A 20,728-nucleotide genomic window follows, 5' to 3' on the forward strand; every position below is an offset into this window, starting at 1 on the left:
CACAGAAGACAGGAGGGGGGAGGGGAGGTTTTCAGGGATCAAAGAGGAAATCATGAAAAATTAAAGTCTTAAAATTGGCTGGGCACTGTCCCCTGCAGCACCTTCCCTTACCATTACAGTCAAACATGCCCGTGCATGCATGCTTGCACGCGCACACATTCTCGCTCACACACATCCACAAATGCACACAGATTGGGGTTCAGTGAAGAATTTGGAGAGAAGCTGATGACGTAACGTGGGGGCGGAAGGATGTGTGTAGCTCTCTAGTCGGGTGAAGAGGAGGAGGAGGAGGAAGCTGAAGAGGCTGGACACGGACAGGTCGCTCACTGCTGCAGGGTCACAGGTACAGTAGGTGGGCAGGCACAGGTTCACACAGGGTGACGGGGTGGGTGAGGTTGGCCGCAGGAACAAGTGTCAGAAGAAACGTGTAGTGGAGGGGTGGGGTTGAGGGACGGGAAACAGAACAAGAGACAAACACAGGAGATCGTTATTCAGGTTGATGTCAGCATGTGTGATGCAAGCCATGAGACAGGCTGCCATCTACACATGATGACCAAACCATTGATAAACACACCTTCTGTCATGGGGTGCAACACTAAGTGATACTGCAGATTACACTGGTGTTGACCACCTTTATTTTGACACGTTTTAATGATATTAAAACATGCAAAATATCCTGATGGACAGAAAGCATCACACGTGAAGTCCCTTCCTGTAATGCTGGAATGAGTCAGTAGATGGCACTGTTCCAACAGTAAGAGACGTGGGGGACACATTTACAACAGATATTTGTCTCTCTTTTGCAGGTGGAGCTAAACTGAATGCACCTCACAGAAACAGTTTGTAGAGAGATTAGAGAGTAGACAGCTGGTGACAGAGTGAGATAAGAGCCAGAATGTGTTTTAAAGAGCCAAACTTTACTAATACTATACCATATACTAACACTTTTTACACTTGAGGGAAGTTTTATTTACGTTTTTCATGAGAAGCAACAGGAGTGAAGTTTTTGTGGTGGATCTTAAAGTTCTTAAATGTGTTTATTCAGGGATTATGGGGATTAGTTCTGTTTGAAAGGAGAGCAGGTGTGCTAGTCTAGACTGCGCTGCTGGGAGGCTTTCACCTGCTCTGTTGCAGTTCCAGAGCCTGTGCTGCCAACCATCCCCAGAGAGCGGGGCTGTTCCTTCTGCTTCAGGAACTCCTCTCAAGCCTGGCCGACACATTTATTCTGGTCTGTGAGTGCGGAAGAGAAGCCGCCCTTCATCTCATCCACTCAGAGCTGCCTGCCAAACGCCAGCCTCCCAGGATGGGTCTTCACAGCACCCCACCTCGTGCCCGGCACCTTTAACTAGCCTGTTTTACCGCCAGAAGTAATAAGAGGCCAAATGGGAAATGGAAATAGGGTTTTGCGGCGTGAAAGTGATTCACATTGTCATGCCCTCCTTGATCTGTGCCAAAGCAAACGGGGAGAAATTGTGGCTTTGAACTGTCTGTTCTTATCCAGCACATTGATTTGAAGGATCCCCATGCCTGAAATGCTTTAATACCTCTGAGTGAAGCTGTAGTGAGCAGACAGCCAGAGCACAGCGGCGCAGAGCGCCATCAGAAAGGCTCTGTTAATTTTAACACCCGCAATTAACAAACACAGATACCATCAGAGCCAAAGCTGACAAAAAACCTGATGCTGTGAACATTAATGCTATTTTTATGCTCCAATAATCACGTTTATTTGGATTTGCAGCGGCGTGTCCAGGAAGGTGACCCTGAGTAGCCTGGAAATCTACTCTTTAAAACTTTAAACCTTTTTAAATCTGATCAAAATTTCAGCTTTTGCAACCGCAAAATCGAAAATTATGGTTAGCTGTTCATTCAGCCAGAATATTTTATCTTGCTGAAAATAAAAAACTGGGAATTGGCAATACTTAACGCAGGACACACATGAAACCAAAAAGTGGTGCCAGTGCATCTTGTTTTAGCTGATTGCAGATGGTACCCAGTGAAGTCTTAAAATCTTTAGCTGTCCATCCAGCTGGCTTTCATAACATGTTAATATGCACCAGCTGCCATTCATCTGAACCGGTGGGAAATGTCATCATCATTGTGTGGATAATGCCATGGATGCTAGAGGTATTTATATATTTAGATTTATTCATATACTAGATGGGTTTGGAGGAGGTAGTAGACAGCTGAGAGACTCTAAAGTGGTGCGCGCCCTGTTCAAAACACCCTAGAAATGTCAATTATCATTTGGCCAGAAGAAACAAAAGAGAAAACACCAACGGGAACTGGAGGGAGGGTAAAAGTTTGGGGTCACGTTTAGGGAATTATGTCCAGGAAAGGTTTAAGAGAAGAGAAGCCTTTACCTTCATCTGTGAGCCGAGAAGAAGAGAGGTCACCCAAGGTGGGCACGTCTGATAGTCAGAACAACAGTATCAGTCAAAAGTGTGTGTTTGAGGGTGAACTGTGAACTGCAGTGGCTCAAAAGTGAATTACTTTTAGATAACAGCTCAATATTAAGACATAAAATGTGGATTGAAAAAAGACTTTTTAGTAGCAGCTCATATTTTATTCTTTAGTGGCAGTAATTGGGATTTATCTTCACAAAGATCACGAGCACTAAAGGGTTAAAAATCACAACTGATGAAGAGAAAATAAAGTTGGCAAAAGTTCTTAATCAGCTCTTAAAAGCTGTATGCAAGTGAGTCATCCACCTTGATAATTTGATGAGATGAGCTGCGGATAATCAGCGTGTTTTTGCAGTGTAGTCCATGCTCAGCTGTTTCATCATATTGAATTTTAAAATGATTCAGCAGACAGTTTTTTGCTTCATCCATCTGTAATGAATTGTCAGGATTCGTGCTGTTTTCATGATTTGACTTTAAAGACTTCGGGAATCTGACCAAGAAGGAGCGATTTCAAATGTAACAGCTTGTGGAAACCAATGAAACAGTGCTAGATTCTCAGCATCGTGATTCATTAAGGTTTGAGCAGGGTGCTAAAATATTTGTGTTGGTTTTTTTCCCACCAAGCTCGTGCTGCAGTACATGGCACTGCGTGGTTAACAGTTTGGACTTCGAGTTTGTGGATCCCCAAAGTGTTCAATCGTAAATAAATAAAAAAGACATAATAATTAATCACATGAATAAATCGCACCAAATATATAATTGAAGAAACGATCAAAACTCGACTCATTATTATGTGATGTTATTTCATCATTCATTATCATAATATCAGAATGTTATTGTACATCATTTTTATTTCATTTTATTTTCCTCTCAAAGTGCAACCTTTCAAAAGTCTGTCTTTATTTTATAATGTCGTTTTTTTTCCAAAGATGATTTATAATACAAGTCAATTACTTTATACTCTCAGTACTTCTTCAGGCCAATATCACATAAGCACAACAACTACTACCAGATCTACTGTTAGCTTACGTTAACTAGAGCAAAAGATGATGTTAAAGCTATGTTATTTAAGCCAACTAGAAGCTGCTGCTGTGAAGAAATGTGGCTGAAATAACTATAAATTAATCAGGTAATTATGCTAGCTGCTGCTATCAATCAGGTTCAAAACCCCACTGAGTTATCCAACGAGGAAAACAGGTTGAGTGGATGTTAGTCTCTGTGTCTTTGCAAGATATTCATAATTAACTGGATAAGATAGTTATTTCACTTTTTATTTGTGTTTTACAAAATGTATTCATGTTTCATAATCTGAATTATTTATAATGCACCTTGTACTTCAAAATGCAACATAAAGGAGGCATTGGTGATAGTGTGATGTATTTTCTGAACTTACCCGACTGTTCTACTTGTTCCAACACTTGCCTTTACAAACTTAGCTTTATATATATTATATCCACATTACTGATGATTATTTATCCAAAATCTCATTGTGTTGATATTTTGTCAAAGTACCAATAGTCCTACAATATTGTTACAGTATCGATATCAAGGTTTTTGGTTAAGAATATTATTTAATCCAGTCCAGTCATAGCATTTCTGAAATGCTTTTTAGGCTCTATCGCATATTGCAATAAAGTCTATCAATACTACAATACTTGTGATTGAAACATCAACATTGAATTTTTGGGGGGATTTGACTCCCTGCAGAACAAAACAGACAAGCAAGTAGGGGGTTTGTTGCCTTCTTCTCATCTAATTCTGACACCTGCCACAGCTGACAGTTTATTCTCTTTGTTAAAGTCAGCCAGTTCTTTGTTTCTTTTTGTTATTAGTCATGCAGTTGTGCTGTGTTGCCACCCTAAACGGCTTGGCACCGACTTCCCACGCTGACAATTAGCTTTGACTGTCCACTGTCCCTCTGAGGATAGTGCTTTCACACATACAGCTTATTTTCACACTGACTGTTTTGAACACTTTGTGGACAAAGACAGCGTGCCATGTGTGAGTGTCATACTGAAATAATGGGATTAATTTTGCTTTCACTACACAAGTGTAGGAATCCACTCTGCCTTCAAATCACGGGGAAGGAGAGAGACTGACAAGAGCAGAGTGAAAAGGAAAAAGGGTGAGCGTACATAAATTGCAGAGTACAGAAAGCGGAAGAAGGAAGGAGACATAAAAAATCGGAAACATGAAAGACTTAATGGTGTGGAAATGAGAACTTTCCTCTTCATTCTGAATAATCAGTGATTGCCAGTGACTTAAGGGGTGATTATTACACGGCACCGCAGAGATTCCTCCCAATCTTCCTCGGTCTGAGGCGGCCAAAGTGCCATTACTCTCCCCATCTCTTCAATCTCTTCCTCTCTGCCTAACACATTCATTTGTCTGCAATCTTCAGGACTGAATTTGTGTCTGAATGCTCTGTCGAGTTTCTGCGAGGTATGGAGGTTTATTTTCACTTCACTGCTCCTGTTATTTTTCAAATTACATTGACATTAAGCTTTTTTTCTCCCTCCTGCGCACTGGCATGGTGCAAAAAAATCTTCTCTTGGCTCTACTGGACTGACATGCTTCAACAGTTTAATTTCCTCACCTCCAGAGGCCATTGAGCATCCTTATGTGCAGGCCTTTACCTGATAACGCTAAAATGCCGGCAAATTAAAACCAAAAAAAAAAAGACTCAGCTGGGGAAAATGTGTGACAACAAATGTATGGATAGAGGCGCCAGGAGGAAGTTTGCAAGTTTTCTGAAATTAAACTTTAAGTTTTTAATTCCCGTTAGACTTAAATATAAAAGGCTACAGACTTCAACAATATATTGTGTTCCCAAGCTCATTTGTCATCTAATTTGTTTATGGATAAAGATACTGCTACGCAAAGGTGTTTTTCCACATTTTAATGGGTTTATAACCTATAATTAGAGATAGCTTAAGACTCAGACACAAAAACACAGTTTATGTAATTGAGGCACTAATCCTCCACTCCTGTAACCTGTGCGACACACATCACTCTGTGGGACAAAAGGCCTGCGGAGGATTCCTTTGATCTATTTCAACAAACCCATGGAAATGAGACTGTCACAATAAAGCGCCGTCAAACAATTCATGATCATTAGCAACTGAAACTGTTTTTAAATTCAGATAATTGTGGCCACTGAATAAGCCCATATATTATAAAATGACACCCTGTGTGAAATGTAAGCTGAGGAGTGGAGCACGATGGGGATGTGCAGAGGTTCTGTGGGGCAAAAGAGGACTGAGTGGAGGTGAAGAGTGATGGTGAGTTATGCTTGATCTGGTGTGTAAAACACAGAGGGGCTGCATGGCTATTCTGCAGACTGTCAGCTCGCAGAGGTTCAGATGCTCTCTGAAGGCGTGTAAAGGTGCTACTACCTTTTAAAGGTCCAGTGTGTTGGATTTAAAGCCCACCTCTATACAGTTTTTCTTCCTTATATTCCTTATATTAAATGGTGGACGTTCTCTCTCAAATAGAGAATTGGGTTATGGTTAATAGTGGACCTTTAACACATTTCTATATGAAGAGAAAAAGTAAAAACTCTTTCACATCGAAGAAAGAATTTTCTATCCAATCTTTCTTGATTTATAGCCGGCACAGATCATTGCCTCTTTGCCCCAGATTCAGAGGGCATAATAAAATGCAATGTCTTTTTTTTTTTTTTTAATAATTGCCATCTTCACTTTTATGATTTTTTTTTTTTTACCCGTTTGTTAAATAAGTAAGAATGGTTATGGCCTTGGGTGCCATCTGCAACAAAGGAAACCAATACTGAGAGTGTCTGGAAAGTACCGTACAGTCCCATCTGCACAGGCGCTGCAAGATCAAGCGAGCATTGGCCCCGAGAGGGCTAAATATAAATACGATACCTGCTGCTGGCCCTGGGTCTTCAGGAAGTCATCTCTTTTGCCACTCTTAGTCTTGTCTGTGCTGTTCTGCTGCAGGTGCTTCAGTTTGGAGGCAGCTGATGACTGGAGAACCTTGCCAAGGCAGGTATGTCCTCCCTGAGAGGAGAGGAGAGAGGAGGGAGGAGAGAGGAGAGAGGAGAGGAGTGAATCAGACCATGTTCACACAGTACATGATCACACATTTAATTTCTCCTCTTCAGTGCCCTTAGTTTATGCCTCTGACACACATCAACTCAGAGTGCAGAGTTATAGCTTGTCTGTCTCCCGAGACCAATGAGGTTTTTAAGATCAGAGCTTGTAGCTGATAAAACTGAACAATACACTTCAAAGACTTTCACCGTCGATCAGCAGAAAATGACAAAGACGGGAATATAGAAACTCAGCATCAAAACTGACGTTGCGTAGCCCAGCCTCACCGCAGGATCCGTGAGGCAGTGCGCTTAATGATCTTTCCTGCTGAGTTACTCTGTCAACTGTCTCTAATATGCACAAAAACAAATAGATATTCAGTCGGGTTTCAATCCAGCTGTGCTTCTTGTGCACACAGAGACATTAGCTGAAAAGAAAACTGATAAAAGATTAAAGGCAGTCGCATCCGCATCCAAGGCAAAGACACCTGGAAACTCCTCTTCCGTTTATCCTTTCTTCTCTTGATGTGAAGCTGAACGTAGACATAAAATATACAGTACATTTAATGCATGATGGATACATCATGCATGTGCTAATTAAGAACTGAACTGTAATGGGGTTTGAAGGCATACCACTTGTCAGTGTAAATTAGGTGAGTATAAGAGCAAACATTGGACAAGAGTAGGAAGAGGGGTCATGTTGAAATGATGAACGTGGTTGAAGTTGGAGTGATGAAATAATGTGTGAAGACTCTGTAATCCTCAGTCATGCCCATGGGAATACTCCCTGGCTCTACATCAGAGGGCTGAAACTCACCATGACAGTGTGACTGTCAAGTATTGCAGTCCTGCCCTGAGTGGGAGCCTACATTCAGAGCAACAGGGAATACTACGCAACCTGTCAAGACCCCTCACTGGAGTGGCAGCTGACACGGGAACTCAATAAGGCTTTTGATTAAAACTAATCTTTCATTGTGTTACGGTCAACTAGAGGTGAGTCGAAAGTGGGCTTCTCGCAATATCTGGTAATAGAGTTCAACACGTGGTCATCGGGTATTATCAAGAAGTGTATTAGAAGTGATTTTGGGCTTTGGTATAGATACATTTATGTTCTCATACAGGTTTTAAGGAAGACTGATAAAGAAGTTGATAGTTTTTATGTCTTAATGTGTTCTGAAAGGACAAATTCACCAAGTAACTCCTGATTTATCCAGAGTGTGTACAATATACGAGAGTCAATTTCAAGACAGAACAGACAGGAAGACACTCTTTTCACAGCTGACAATTATAGATGAGAAACAGCCAAAGGAAATTAGATATAACTGTATGATCTATGTGTTTACTTAACAAAAAGTGAAATTGGCAAACAACTCTGGGCTCAGCAGGACAGCAGCTCCAGCACTAATCACAGAACAGACAAGTACGGAGGAAGTCTGTTGTCTGTCCCCTTTTGCATATTTTCAATTTCAAAAACAATCAGATGCTGATTTAGTCAGGGAGCAGACATCAGAAGCTTGAAAGCGAAGTTCCAACAGTCACGCAGAGAGAAGCAGTGAGGAAAGGAAATAGAGCATGCTGTGTCAGAGCAGGATTCTGCACAGCAGGTGTAAGAAATGAACCTGGGTCGATGCTGGGCTCAAAGAGGATGGCTTAGGTGGGACTGGAGGTTTCACGGTCTCCGAGGTCGGGCTGCCTGTCGTCTGCACAGGAGTGCTTTTGTTGCATGTCTCAGTGTAGAGCTGCTCTGCAGTTGGATGGCCACTGATCTCTATCAAGGTGTTCTCCAGCTCACGTATTGTCTCCTCCAAGCTGTCCAGCCTCCTGTAGGTGCTGTGCCGGATATCATCTCTCATTTTCGCTGACCCACTGGGTGTTGTAGTAGTGTTTACTGAATGCTGCTGTACCCCAGGAATCATCTTGATTTCAGTGTTGTGCTGAAGTGTCAGCACCCTGTCGCCTGTCTCTATCCCTCTCCTCAGAGCCTCCACCAGAGAGCTCTGCTGGCCTGAGGGGAGGGAGGATTTTATTCTGGGTTTGGGCACCGGCTTCGATGACTCCAAAAGGGAATGCAGCCGCCTGTAGACCTGATTGACGGTTTCTTCCTCTATGAAGAGCACCAGGAGAGGCCGGTCCCTCAGCTGGACTTCAGAGACTTCTTTAGTCTGCGGTGAGACAGTCAGTGTGTGCAGAGCTTCTCCTGTAATCCTGCTGATCTCCTGGGCCTCCAGAGGAGACATCACCCTCACCTCCAGCTCTGTCAACAGCAGGGCAACTTCCTCTTTAAAACAACACTGCTCTCGCTCTAGCTGAGGAGATCTTCCAAATGATTCCAGTTGTTTTGAAATTTGAGTCTGGTAGAGGGTGTAATGACCAGTCCAGTCTCGTGATGGACTCTCATTTGTTAAATCTCTGACAGGATCCTCTGAGGCAGTGGGCGAAGCTGGAAGACACTCTGTCAACACGATGTGGGGGACAGGAGACAAGTTCCTTCCCTATAAATGAGGAAAGCACTTGAGGTTTAAAATTTAACACAATGAAGTGGTCTTAGCTTTAGCACAATCCAAAAACTTCCGGGTGAGAACACTGCATAATCAGACAACCAACCATATGACTGAAAAAAGAAAGAAAACAGTGAACGATTTTATCTTCTTGTATGTAAGTCTAGATAACTCACTCTTGACAAAAGTATCAGTATGTAAACACTGTGGGCTCCTTACTGTTGCCTCTGATGTGTTTCCCCTGGGGTCTGTCATATGCAGCTCTCTCTCAAGTCTAGAGCAGTCCACAGAGGCACAGCTGAACAGCTATTTTTACTGCTGGTCACTCATTCTAACTGACGCTTACATGCAGAAAAACACCACCACATCAACTTTAACGCCACAGCAGAAAACACATAGATTCTGAATATTTGAAACCTTTTCTATACTCATTTTCAGTATAGATACACCAGAACCAGCTGCACTTTTTGCTCTCTGTTCTCTCCGGCTGCAAGTTGACACACATTATTTCAAAAGGCTTGATTGAAAGAGAAAAAAATCTTCATTCTGCATATTCATGATTGATGTGTCTGTGGTTAATTAATTGGTGAGGAATATTATCTGCTGAAGGGAGAGTTTGTTTAAATGTCAGCTTGAAGAGATAGAAGGAGGGCATGAGTGGATGTGACTGCAGGTCGAGCTGTAACTGGTGCCTCCTGTGTGTGGTAGAGGGTTATAGATAGGGAAGAAGAAAAGAGACAGAGGCTAAACAGGGCACCAATCCACAGCACTCAGAGTGTTACCTCTGTACCTGAGGCCTCAGAGGGCCACAGGCTCAGTCTGCAGGGGGGGACACTTTTCCTGCTGCAAGGACTAACAGGCAAGGGAAGGGGAGAGGGCAGAGCGAGCCTGAGCGGGGCTCTCTCAAACAGCTGCGGAGGGAAAAAAGGAGATTAAAAAGCTGTCAAAAATTGCTAGATAGAATCACAACAATCCAAGTCAGTTATTGTTGACTTCTTGTTCCATCAAATTTCAGGCAGGCCATCTCAAACACAGTCCAAGCAGCCATCAGGGTCCATCTGTCTGGCTGTGATCTGTGAGCCCTGGGTGATGATGTGTGTGACTGAGCAGTATGTGATCTTTGGGCTCTCCCGGTGCCAGGGGCAGGACGACATATGGCACCTGCTGCTTGAACATGTGGTAATGATGGTGAGCATGTCTGCTTGTAAGAATGTGTGAGCGCAAAAGCCAGAAGCAGATTGTAACATAAATGATAAAAAGAGTCATTGAACAACAGCCCACTGAGGATAAAATCAACATAATGCACAACCCATGTTTTAGTTTACCTCCAGCTCAGCAGCAATTTTATCCTCCTCTCTTTCCTCCTTGTCCCCAGAGGCGAGTGTGGGGGGCGTAGATGCAGGACGAGGGTTTTCAGACACAGCCCTCCTCAGTTTCACGTGAGGCTTCTGGGCTTCAGTCTCTTCAGATTCAGACTTCTACAATCAGAAAACACAAAAGGGTTTTCTCGTATCTGACACCAGTATTGACCATGTTTTGATCAGACCACAATATTCCTTAGGTGTACAAAACAACAGATTACCTTCTCTTTATTAGGACGGACTAACCTTTATACTTTTTCCAGGAATGAGGGGCTCTCCGCTGCGGCTGGTCATACCTGGAGAAGACGGGAAACTACGTCTAGGTGGCGGAGGAGGAGGAGACTTGGAGGGTTTCTCTGTGCGATACCGCGGTACTGTCAGCTCATCTGGAAAAAAAAAGAAATTCAGGCAACCTGGGAAAGGAGTTACACTTGCATAATACGTCCACAGTGATTTTAGAACAAGCTATGATGCATCTGAAGGCATTATGTGGAGTACTATGTGAGTTCTTTTATAAGAGGTCAAGTCGTGACCGAAGATAGTTCAGGAGACTTTATCAGAGGATTTATTGAGGCTTGATCCAGGAGAACACTGTATACTGCCAGACCAATTCTGAAAGCCACTTCCTGAACGGTGAGTGCCCTTATCAGACTTATGAGACTTACTAGTGTCCAAATAAGGTCACTCTTCTGTCTTCGACAATGTCTACAGTATCTTATGTTATTGTTAAGAAAGGGGCAGGTAATGGAAGTTTTCTTCTTCCTGCTCCTGTTTTGTTCATCGATTGTGTAACAGTGTAATTTGTTTCTGGACAGTTGTTTGGAAATCGACCAACAGGGTTCCTACATCTTTTCTTGAGTCAAATTCAAGCACTCTTCAAGCATTTTCAAGTGGCATTTTACAGCTTTCTAGCACCTTGCAGATGTGGTAATTACATAGTAAGATATAGTACACACACTCACAATCATTATTTCACTCAATCATTTAAAATCATATGTGTTTCTGCTATAAACAACCAAAATGATGTGTCCTGATAGCATTCTGCTATGATGACACATTAAAGGAAAACAAAAACGTTTCATACACTTGTCGGTAAGTAGATATGTACATATGGTTAGGATTCTAATGGGTATTGGAATCTAAACAAGAAACTATACTTACTTAAGTTATCCTAAGTCATGTTGTGTGATCCTTAGGTCGTAATTCAATCATATAGAAGGCAACCTGTCTGTGCGTAAGAGTCTGGAAGAAGGTATATCATATCTAATGGCCTTGATTGCTCTGGAGACAGAGGTGGTGCTATACAGACCACTGGCCTAACCAGTCATCCTTAGGAAACATGAGTTGAACTCCAAAACAGACTGTGACATTTTACCTCTACCCTAAATAAGGAAAATCCTCTAATATGGAAAACCTCTGATTTATTGCATTGCAGCTTCTTAAAATTCAAACTGTATCTTCAGTTTTTCAAGTTTTGTCTCAGTTTAGGGAACATTTTCGTCAGAAAATCAGATGACCTCCAGGGCAAGTATTTTAAAACTAAATGGATTAGTTTAAAAATGCATGGTTACCCTGAAAACAAAACTGTTTTTCTAAGCCCTTTAAGGAGTCGAGCCTTTGACAATGATGCACGAAAATGATGCAGAATGACGCACTCAACTTTCCATCTTACCAGAGCCACGCCTGGATCCTCCCTCTTTTCCAGAAAGCTTGTGCTGGGGCTTGTTAACGCGGTGCTCTTGGGTTGCTGCCCCCATCTGGGGGTTCTGGGAGGAAGGTGTGTTGGAGGAGGGCTTAATCTGCTTGGCAGCAAAGTCCAGATCTGGAATAGCCTTCATTAACTCAGCCTGGGTCTCCTCCAGCAACCGGTTGATGTCCTGGGCGCTGTACTGTGTCAAACTGGCTCGCTTCTCCTCCCAGTCCCGCTCTGCTGCCTGTGAAGTGAAGAGATGGATCTAAACACTGTAACTCACAGCCAATGTAGTGTTGCAGCGCTGGTGTAGCTATGTTGTGATATGATTTGCGGGCAGTGTAAACAGAGAAGGAAAAAGGTTAAAAACAGCAGACATAATTCCTACCAGTCGGACTTCCACAGACAAAGCTTTGTCAGCAGCAGAACGGCGTTCCAGCTCCTCCAAGGCTTTGCCCTTGTGGGGGACAGGAGGATGATTGTCCTTGTGAAGGCCAGACGGATTCCCATGGCCACGGCTGAGACTGGAGTGGGGGCTCCAGTTGGACAGGCTGTTGCCTCCCCCAAGGTCATTTATGGTGAGTGGTGGGCTGGTGGGGATGTCAAAGTCTGAAAACTTTCTCAAGTCGTCGTTGTGCTTTGACGAAGGATTGGAGAAGTCCTCCTGCTTCTTCCACACCCCCTCATTCGCTTGTCTGGGAAGACATGGAAGATGAATTCATTAATCAACTCTTTGAAATGGAACACAAACTAAAACATGAATTATCCATGACTTGAAGGGAAAACAACTGTTGCTGTATGCCAAATACATCCAAAAAGCTCAAAACACTGTGAAGGGCACAAACTTCTGTCAATACTGAATAATTCTCCAACTCCCTTTTACCCATAAAGATGAGAAAAAAATAAATTTGATGAGCTCTTTTGAACACTGAGGTTAATTAAATCAGAAAGTAAGGTGCTTTCTGGACGCAAGACTGATTGTGAGATAGACGACAGAACGCTGAAGGGCACATTTTAAAAGTCCACACTCAACATAAAATTAAAAAGTCTCTATTCGTGTGATTGAAAAGAGCCCTCATCAGGAAGTCATAATGCCAAGTGGCCACATTAATACCGGCTGCTTGAATGCTCCTTTCAGGACCTTTTGTTCCGACATACATTATGATTTTAAATCATCTCTGGGTCTCTCACGGTCAATGGTTTTAAGAGCTTCGGCTTCAAACAATAAATGTTTTATGGCGGAAATCTCTGATCTGAATCAACAACATCTAATCAATTTTCCTTGGACGGAGGACTGTCTGTCCACCACGTTTTATGAAAATCTATAAAGTTCTGCTGACACACAAACAAAGAGGGGTGAAAACATAATCTCATTGGCAGAGGTACAAATGGAAAAGCCTTACGTGGATTGATTACAAAGGGGAAAGGTTTCATGTCAGTTAATGTTGGTCATATTTCACTGCAAGTGTCACTATGTAAGAATTTATCAGATAAAAGCATTTCCATCAGTCCTTACAGCATTACTTGAAAACTTTTCAATCACCGAGGACATTTTATAAGAATTGTCACAATGTGTCTTTCAATAACTGGCATATATAGCATAAAGGTTCGCTCTCAAGGCTCATTTATGCTCAGATACGAATAAGGACGAAGCCCTCAGTCAGAGCAGATTCATACTTGCGCATGGTGGCGAGGGTGTCGGTTATAGTCTTGCAGCGTTTCAACAGGGCATCGAGCCTGTGTGGCTCCTCTTTCAGGAATTTGACAGCCTCCACCTCCACCCTGAGCACCACCCGCATCTTACTCTGCAGGCCTGGGAACTGATCTGCAGGAGAGAGTAGAAGAGAGACACAGGAAGTCAGCTACGCTCCCCCCAAACAAATTGATTCTTCTCGTCAAAGCCATTTGTTGTAATCAAACAAAACATTTTGGACTACTTTAAATGGTCAGGCAGTTCATTAAGACAATGAACAATCTGAGCAATCTGAGACTGATTAAATGTTTGACAGACTAGCTGTGGGTGACTAAAAGATAATCATTGCCTTGGTGAGTAATTAGTGCATTATAAACTGTCTGCCAGAGTAAAAGACTGCATTTTCTGTTTTGTGCACAGAATGTGAAATGTGCCAGCGTGACTCACTTTTCAGCTCTGTGAGTGTTTCTCCCAGCTTTCTCAGAACCGTGGCCTTCTCCTCGAGCTCCTGCACTGTCACCAGCTTGTGGTTGACAGACGACTCCTTCTGGATCTCTTCCACCGATTTCTCCAGGTCACTGAGATGGAACAGACAGAAGGCTGAACACCCAGGATTCCTCAGCTACACTTAAATTTTTACTGAATATTTATCTCAGAATTACGCCGTTTGAGTTTTGTTACAACTTCTGCCAATAAACTGTCTCTAAATCAACTGGCAGAGTTCTGGACAGCTGAACTGGAGGAGGATGGATTTACAAGTTTCAGGCAACAACTGAGGGAAAAAGTGGATCAGAGAATCTATACAAATGAATTTTGTTCAGCTAATATTGAATGTCTCTGCTCTGGTCTGACCTGTGCCACATAAATCTGCCTTAACTTACATAATGAATCAAAGTCCCATGTATAATAAACCAAAATTAATTGGCCATTAGCCCGGCTAAGCAACAGATATCGATTAGTAGAGATCATCTAACAGTTCAACCAATTAGTCTGCAATCAAAATGCCACTCCCAGTGATTCAGTAACTCTTCTGCCGCTCAAAGAAAGGATCATTACCACAGCGAACATTTCCACATATGAGACAGAAGCAAGTTATCTGATTATTAAATCTCAAGGTAGCTCTCAGCTCTGGTTTTGTCATCACTTCAATTAGCTGCTGGACTGTCTCATACCTCAGATCTTAATAAGCATCTTGCTCTATGCCTGGCTTAATTACAGTTACAGTTTCATCCTATCACTGTCTCGCTGTGAGTCTTCTAATTATAAAACCGATATGAACTTTGTCATGTTGGAAGCAATTATAAAATATGTGATAAAAGCTCATTTTGAACCGGATACTTGTCAACTTGTATATCTAATACACCGACTAGAAACCACTCATATTGGTACAAATTACACAATTAATCAAAATATATGAAATCGCAACAATGCCAGGTGGAATGTCCGAATTACAGAAGCTGCATTTTATTATAAGATAATATGTGTGACAAAACAGCTTTATAATGATGCATCATAGAGCTGCAGAGACGCCCTGGCCTACAAATCGTGTTCTCAAGATGTAAGGAAAACAAGTTTGTGTGGTACAGACCCCAACAAATGTCATATCATCCTTATTTTTATAGATTTCTTCAGTATAAGTGAAAACTGCGATCCAAGAAATGATCATTCCAACTGACTGTGATTCATTTTTTGACATATGGTGCAGCCCTAGTACAAATGCATATATTTTTCTTTTGATTAAAGGGGCTCTGTGGAGCTTCTGTCATGTGCTGGAAGCCGGTCGTTAGTTTTTGTTAGCCAGCTCCATTTCATATTCTGCTCATTTTCAGGTTCATAATTATATTTTGCTCAAAAAACAGTTTTCTCATACAGCAGAGTGCTGCAGCACTGTATTCCCCTCTGTCTGAAACTCTGTTTTAGTTCCTGTCTCTTTAAGGCTGCCCCTCCCAAATACCCAGTCTGCTCTGATTGGTCAGCTCACACAAACCTGAGCCAGCACCGCTAACAACAACAGAGCAGCTGTGCTAAAAAGAAGTGTGATGTCAAAAAGTCACTGAATTAAGGGGAGGACTACTGATGTACAAGAACCTCTATAAAACAATGAAGGAAAGGGAGAAAAAAATACAAAATTAGCATAATAGGTCTCCTTTAAACAAATCGTCCACAGACTTGTATAGGAAACCAAGAGTGACGGGGAAGGTCTTTCACGTCAGCTCACATAGAGCCAATTAAACGGGATTAATACATGTAGATTGTTACCTAGAGCCCTTTTAATAATGTTTGGACTACTATTGATTAAAAAACAAAAGGGGGAATTCAACAGCCGTGTACTACTTTTCTACAATCACAGTCTGACATCATTGCTGAACAATGTAACTAACTGGAGCTGCTGGATGATGAGCTCCTCCTCGTTGAGGTACTTGAGTCTCTCCTCCTCCACCAAGAGGCGCTGTCTCTGCAGAGGATCCTCCTGCTTCCTCAGGGCGTCGGCCACGCGCACATTCAGCTCCGCTTCTGTCCGCTTCAACAGAGTTCGCACTGAATCCTGGTTCTCCAGCTGCACACAAACACACACACACAGACACACATTCAAACACAATGATACAGATAACGTGTTTTGCTCTTACTTTAGCAGGGCCTGGTGCACATTTCGCAAGTATTTGGAAATCATTGTTAACCTGCTAGCCTCATAAGAATAGCTTGTTAAAGTTGTGAAATCTGCTACCATCGCAACAGAACAACAGGCCAACAACGGGGAGAAGAGCAGCCGAATTTCCAAAACAGACCTCAGTGATTGACAGTTACTGCACATTTTGTTTTCCTGTCCTTGAGAGGTCAGACGGTACGACCATCTCTTGTTAAGCCAGAAGATCACGTTGCTCTGTCCTTGACTGCTTCTGTGTTTTGCACTCATTGCTTGTTAAATTTTTGCGCTGGTGGTTCCCTCAGTGGTGTGTGTGCGGCACGTGTACGCAATATTTCCTCAAACACAGAGAGATGCCCTGAGGAGAACGAAGGATGCCCATGACAGAAGCACTGAGTGTGAACTCGGCTCCCTCTCAGTGTTATGCATGGAATATTTTACAGGACTGCTGCATGTAATACAACTCCCTGAGATGAAAGCACCTGGTAAGCAAGAAAAATTAATAATTAAGCAGCCTTATGTTCCAGATCTTCCAGGAAGACAACAATATCACGAACATTTAAAATTACCAAGTATTCCTAATTATACTGCAGCAGGCAAACACAGTGAATATGATAACATATTCTAAAAATATTAATATATCCAGAAAAAACACATTTTTAGATTTTTTTTTATCTTGCAGCTCTGCGCTTCCTTTCTCCCAGTTGCCTGTCTCTCCTGCACGCTCGCTCTGTATTATTCATGAGCCACATGTAAAATTTAAGCCAGTGGCCATCGCCATGGGCAACAACATGGGTCCAGGTGCAGAGGTCACACTTGGGCACACATACAGGTAAACAGCAAACTCTCCTCTCTCACATGTTTGTCTCCTGTCTCACTGCTTTGCCAGCTCAAGAAGCCCTTGTGAATGCAGTCAGGGAGGAAATAAAAGCACTGCACGCCGATCATCTGTCACTCCCATTCCTCCTCCTTTCTCTTCCCCCCCTCTCCTCTGCCACTGAAAGCATTTAACTCAGCATCTCTTCCTGACTCCTCCTACAGTAACCATGGCATCGCTCACATCGGAGATAAATGGAATAAATTAGGTGCTCATCTCCACATTTCTGTTAACCCTTTTCATCTGATATGCATCATAAAATTCAGTATCTCGATAAAATACCAAGCAATGTGAACTGAGCTTTTTATCTTTCACACATTCAATTTCATTATGAATCCTCAAAAGATACAATGCCCTCAATGTGTCACACAGCACAGTAATACGGACGTGCAGGTGTTATTTACTGTAGGTACAGTATTGAAGTGAAGATCAAATAAACATCAAAGCCCCTGCGCTCCTACATACATGCGTGTTCACACACTGTACAGTGTAATGTACATCTCACAAACACTAGATAACGACTGCATGAAGACGATGTAAATATTTAAAAACATTGGAGATTAGTTTAGCCGTTTGCTGCAACTAACAACGAGTGGACCTCTGCACCAAAAGCAAAGCACATATAGAGCGCATAATGTGGTCTGTCTTCATTTGCATGTCAACAGTGAGAGAGGAGGAAACCTGAAAAGAATCACTCTCAGCACAGCATTCAGACTGATCAACATTATACTACATGATTCACTGAAAATGACTGGATTCATCTCAACCTGTTGGCACACTTACTTCAGATAATCCACTGAACATACTGTCAACACTTTTCATAGGGACTACCAGTGACTCACAGTTAATGTTCAGACTGTGGATTATACAGAGTAAATATTGTTGTGTCTGAAAGAACACCCCATTTGATTGGTGTGGAGGCAGAAATCTATGGAAAGCCTGTTCGTTCATGATTTGTCTACCTTTCCCTGCTGCTTGATGTTTTGTACTTCTTTCAACAAAGTTTTATATCAAAAGCTGGCAGTTATAGATGTTGTTGCAAACAGCTGTCTGCTCCATACGCCTGCACACGACTGTCAGGCGGCATTCTTTAAAATATGTAGTATTACTGCACATGTTACAGAGCTATTTTTGTGTTGATTTAAAATTACATTGTCATAATTTTCTAATTCATTAATCTTTAATCTTTTCTTCTGACCTATGAATTGGTGTCAAAGTAATGTGACTAATGTGATGATGATCAGCTGTGATAGAAGGAAGGGAGCAAACAAGTGTAGAAGGGGACGTCGGTACAGTCTTTGACCTCATGTTAGATTTAGAAGTGATAATAAATCAGGGAAATTATATTTATCTGTTATGTTCTCATATTGTGGAGGTTTTACTTATAACCGAGTGCCGCCTTTTTGATTTTATGAACCTGACTCTTCAATAAAGGGGGAAAAAAAGCTGTCTTTGCCTCTGCTGACACGAAGGATCATGTGATACAGCGGGATAAGAAGTGAAAATGTTAAATATTATGCAACTGATATGTAAATCTATATTTCCTTACATTTCACCAGCCTTCACACACAGATACACACACCAATGAATAAAACAGCAGTTGTCAGTAGGTGTCGTATTCTCTGCTAGCAGATGTGTGCAGGCTCAACCGCTGTCTGCTGTTTTCAGCAATGTTTATAAACCCCAGCTGATGACATAAAACTATGTTAAAACAGGTTCTTAACTGACAGGTTTCATAATTTATGGCAACCATTTTTATCTTATGTAGACAGACTAAAATGCTAAAAACATAGCATAAGAGTCTGGATTCGGTCTGTCCCCTGTTGGATTGTACAGGCTCCATTAAGCCTGGACTGAGCAATTGGATGGATGTTTTATAATTACATACTATATAGTTTTTTGTTGTTGTTGTTTTTAGTAAATTTTATTCCACATTGTCCAATGTCTGTGGTTAACTTTATTAATTTTGTTTACTTTAATCAGGAGTAATACTCTCTGACAGTGTTGTAAAAAGTACCCAAAACTCATACTTGAGTAAAAGTAGAGATACCGTGTTAAAATATTATTTTGGTAAAAGTGAATATTCTATATACCTGTGTCTTGCGTAGCTGCGAAAGCTGTTTGCGCAGGTCTGTGGCGTTTTGCTGCAGGCCGTTCAGGTGGAGCTGCATCTGCAAGCGGCTGACGCTGGTCACGGCATTAGATGGTGGCGGTGGCATCAGAGCTAGAGGTGCTGATGGTGTATGAGCTGCCAATCACAGAGCAGGACATGGGGGTCAGCAGGAGGTCATTGGGAAACAAATTGGTTAGTTTGCTGGGTTGTGCTCCGGCGAGATTTGCAGTCAGCCAGCATGACACACAGTACAAACAGTAACACATACACGCAGCATAAAGGCTCAAAGAAATGTACATATACAGAAAACCTGGGCACACACACTGGAACAAAAACAGTGTGTGAATGCAAAAAAGCGCCATATTCACAAAACTCTAAAAGCCCACTGGGAGAAACGTGAGCTCATGCTATTAGTAACCCATATAGGAATGCAATTAGTCTGTTCAGTAGTGACACACAGGGGAATAACCATGCTCTTATCTTAACACAGGGCTTTGTGAGTATGGCCATTGACTCCCCAGCTATCCTCACACACACTCTCATAGACATTTACAAAGGAGTGCCTCGTCTGTGACAAAACAACCTTCTGAAAATCCCCAAAGGAAAAGACCAAGCAGAAATTCAAAAAGTAGAGACAGAGACAGCACGAGGGGGGTCTGCTCTCCGGGAAACCAGCCAGGAAGAGAACGTGAGGATAGACATCGCCAGGCAGCTACCCAGCAACACCACACACCCATACAGAGAGCAGAGAGCCATGGGAAATGTCTGATAGGAGAAATAAAACGGGTGATAGAGAAGGAGAATGGCAACTACCTTTCTTCTTCAGCCGTCCAGCTGGAATATAGAAAGAGTGAGCCAGTTACCGAGAAATTAATGAGAGGGTGATAGAGAGAAAATGAGGGTTCATTTTTACAGAATGATGATCAGTTTTATTGACTACGGCAGAGAAAATGACTCAGGTGATGGCTTAGTCTCTTGGCAGTGTATCAAGTTGTGAGAAAGCCTCAAAGACAACAGTGTCCTTGCACTGGCCCTGTGAAGGTCTGGCCGCAGAAAAGGTTTGTTTATGCTAAATGGTGCTTAAAAATTATGGACAGGAGAAAAAAAGGAGAGGATGAAAGGAACAAAAGAAAAGCAGGAGGATAAAGGGTTTTATTCAGAAATGTTTCAGTATGTACAGGCTACATCTGTTGAAAAGTTATTGTACTAAAAAAAATCTATGCTGAAAAATCTAAGTTTTGTTAATTAAAGTAACAGCCACTCGGAAAAAATAAACCTTCCAAATATTTCAAAGCTGTCTGTCTTATAACCTTGCCAAGAAGGTTATGTTAATAGTCTTGCATATTTGTTTGTTTTTAACACCTTTCAACAGTTCCAGGCTGTTAATAGGTATATT

At 42.0% G+C, this 20,728-nt stretch overlaps 1 protein-coding gene across 1 annotated transcript in view; it reads right to left on the bottom strand.

Annotated features, from left to right (window-relative positions):
• Positions 1–251: 251 nt before the first annotated feature.
• Positions 252–20,728, bottom strand: part of LOC141019155 (SRC kinase signaling inhibitor 1-like) — a 44,312-nt gene continuing 23,835 nt past the window's right edge. The window contains exons 8-19 of the mRNA XM_073493990.1: positions 20,146–20,166; positions 19,313–19,467; positions 16,080–16,255; positions 14,146–14,276; positions 13,683–13,830; positions 12,394–12,700; positions 11,988–12,249; positions 10,562–10,701; positions 10,280–10,432; positions 8,076–8,948; positions 6,290–6,424; positions 252–329 (exon numbers count right to left, since the gene is read on the bottom strand). Of these exons, the coding sequence (XP_073350091.1) occupies positions 324–329; positions 6,290–6,424; positions 8,076–8,948; positions 10,280–10,432; positions 10,562–10,701; positions 11,988–12,249; positions 12,394–12,700; positions 13,683–13,830; positions 14,146–14,276; positions 16,080–16,255; positions 19,313–19,467; positions 20,146–20,166 (2,507 nt within the window). The 3' untranslated portion in view covers positions 252–323. The remainder of the gene's footprint in view (positions 330–6,289; positions 6,425–8,075; positions 8,949–10,279; positions 10,433–10,561; positions 10,702–11,987; positions 12,250–12,393; positions 12,701–13,682; positions 13,831–14,145; positions 14,277–16,079; positions 16,256–19,312; positions 19,468–20,145; positions 20,167–20,728) is intronic.

Source organism: Pagrus major, chromosome 23, assembly GCF_040436345.1.
Source record: "Pagrus major chromosome 23, Pma_NU_1.0".
Classification (NCBI taxonomy): Eukaryota; Metazoa; Chordata; class Actinopteri; order Spariformes; family Sparidae; genus Pagrus; species Pagrus major.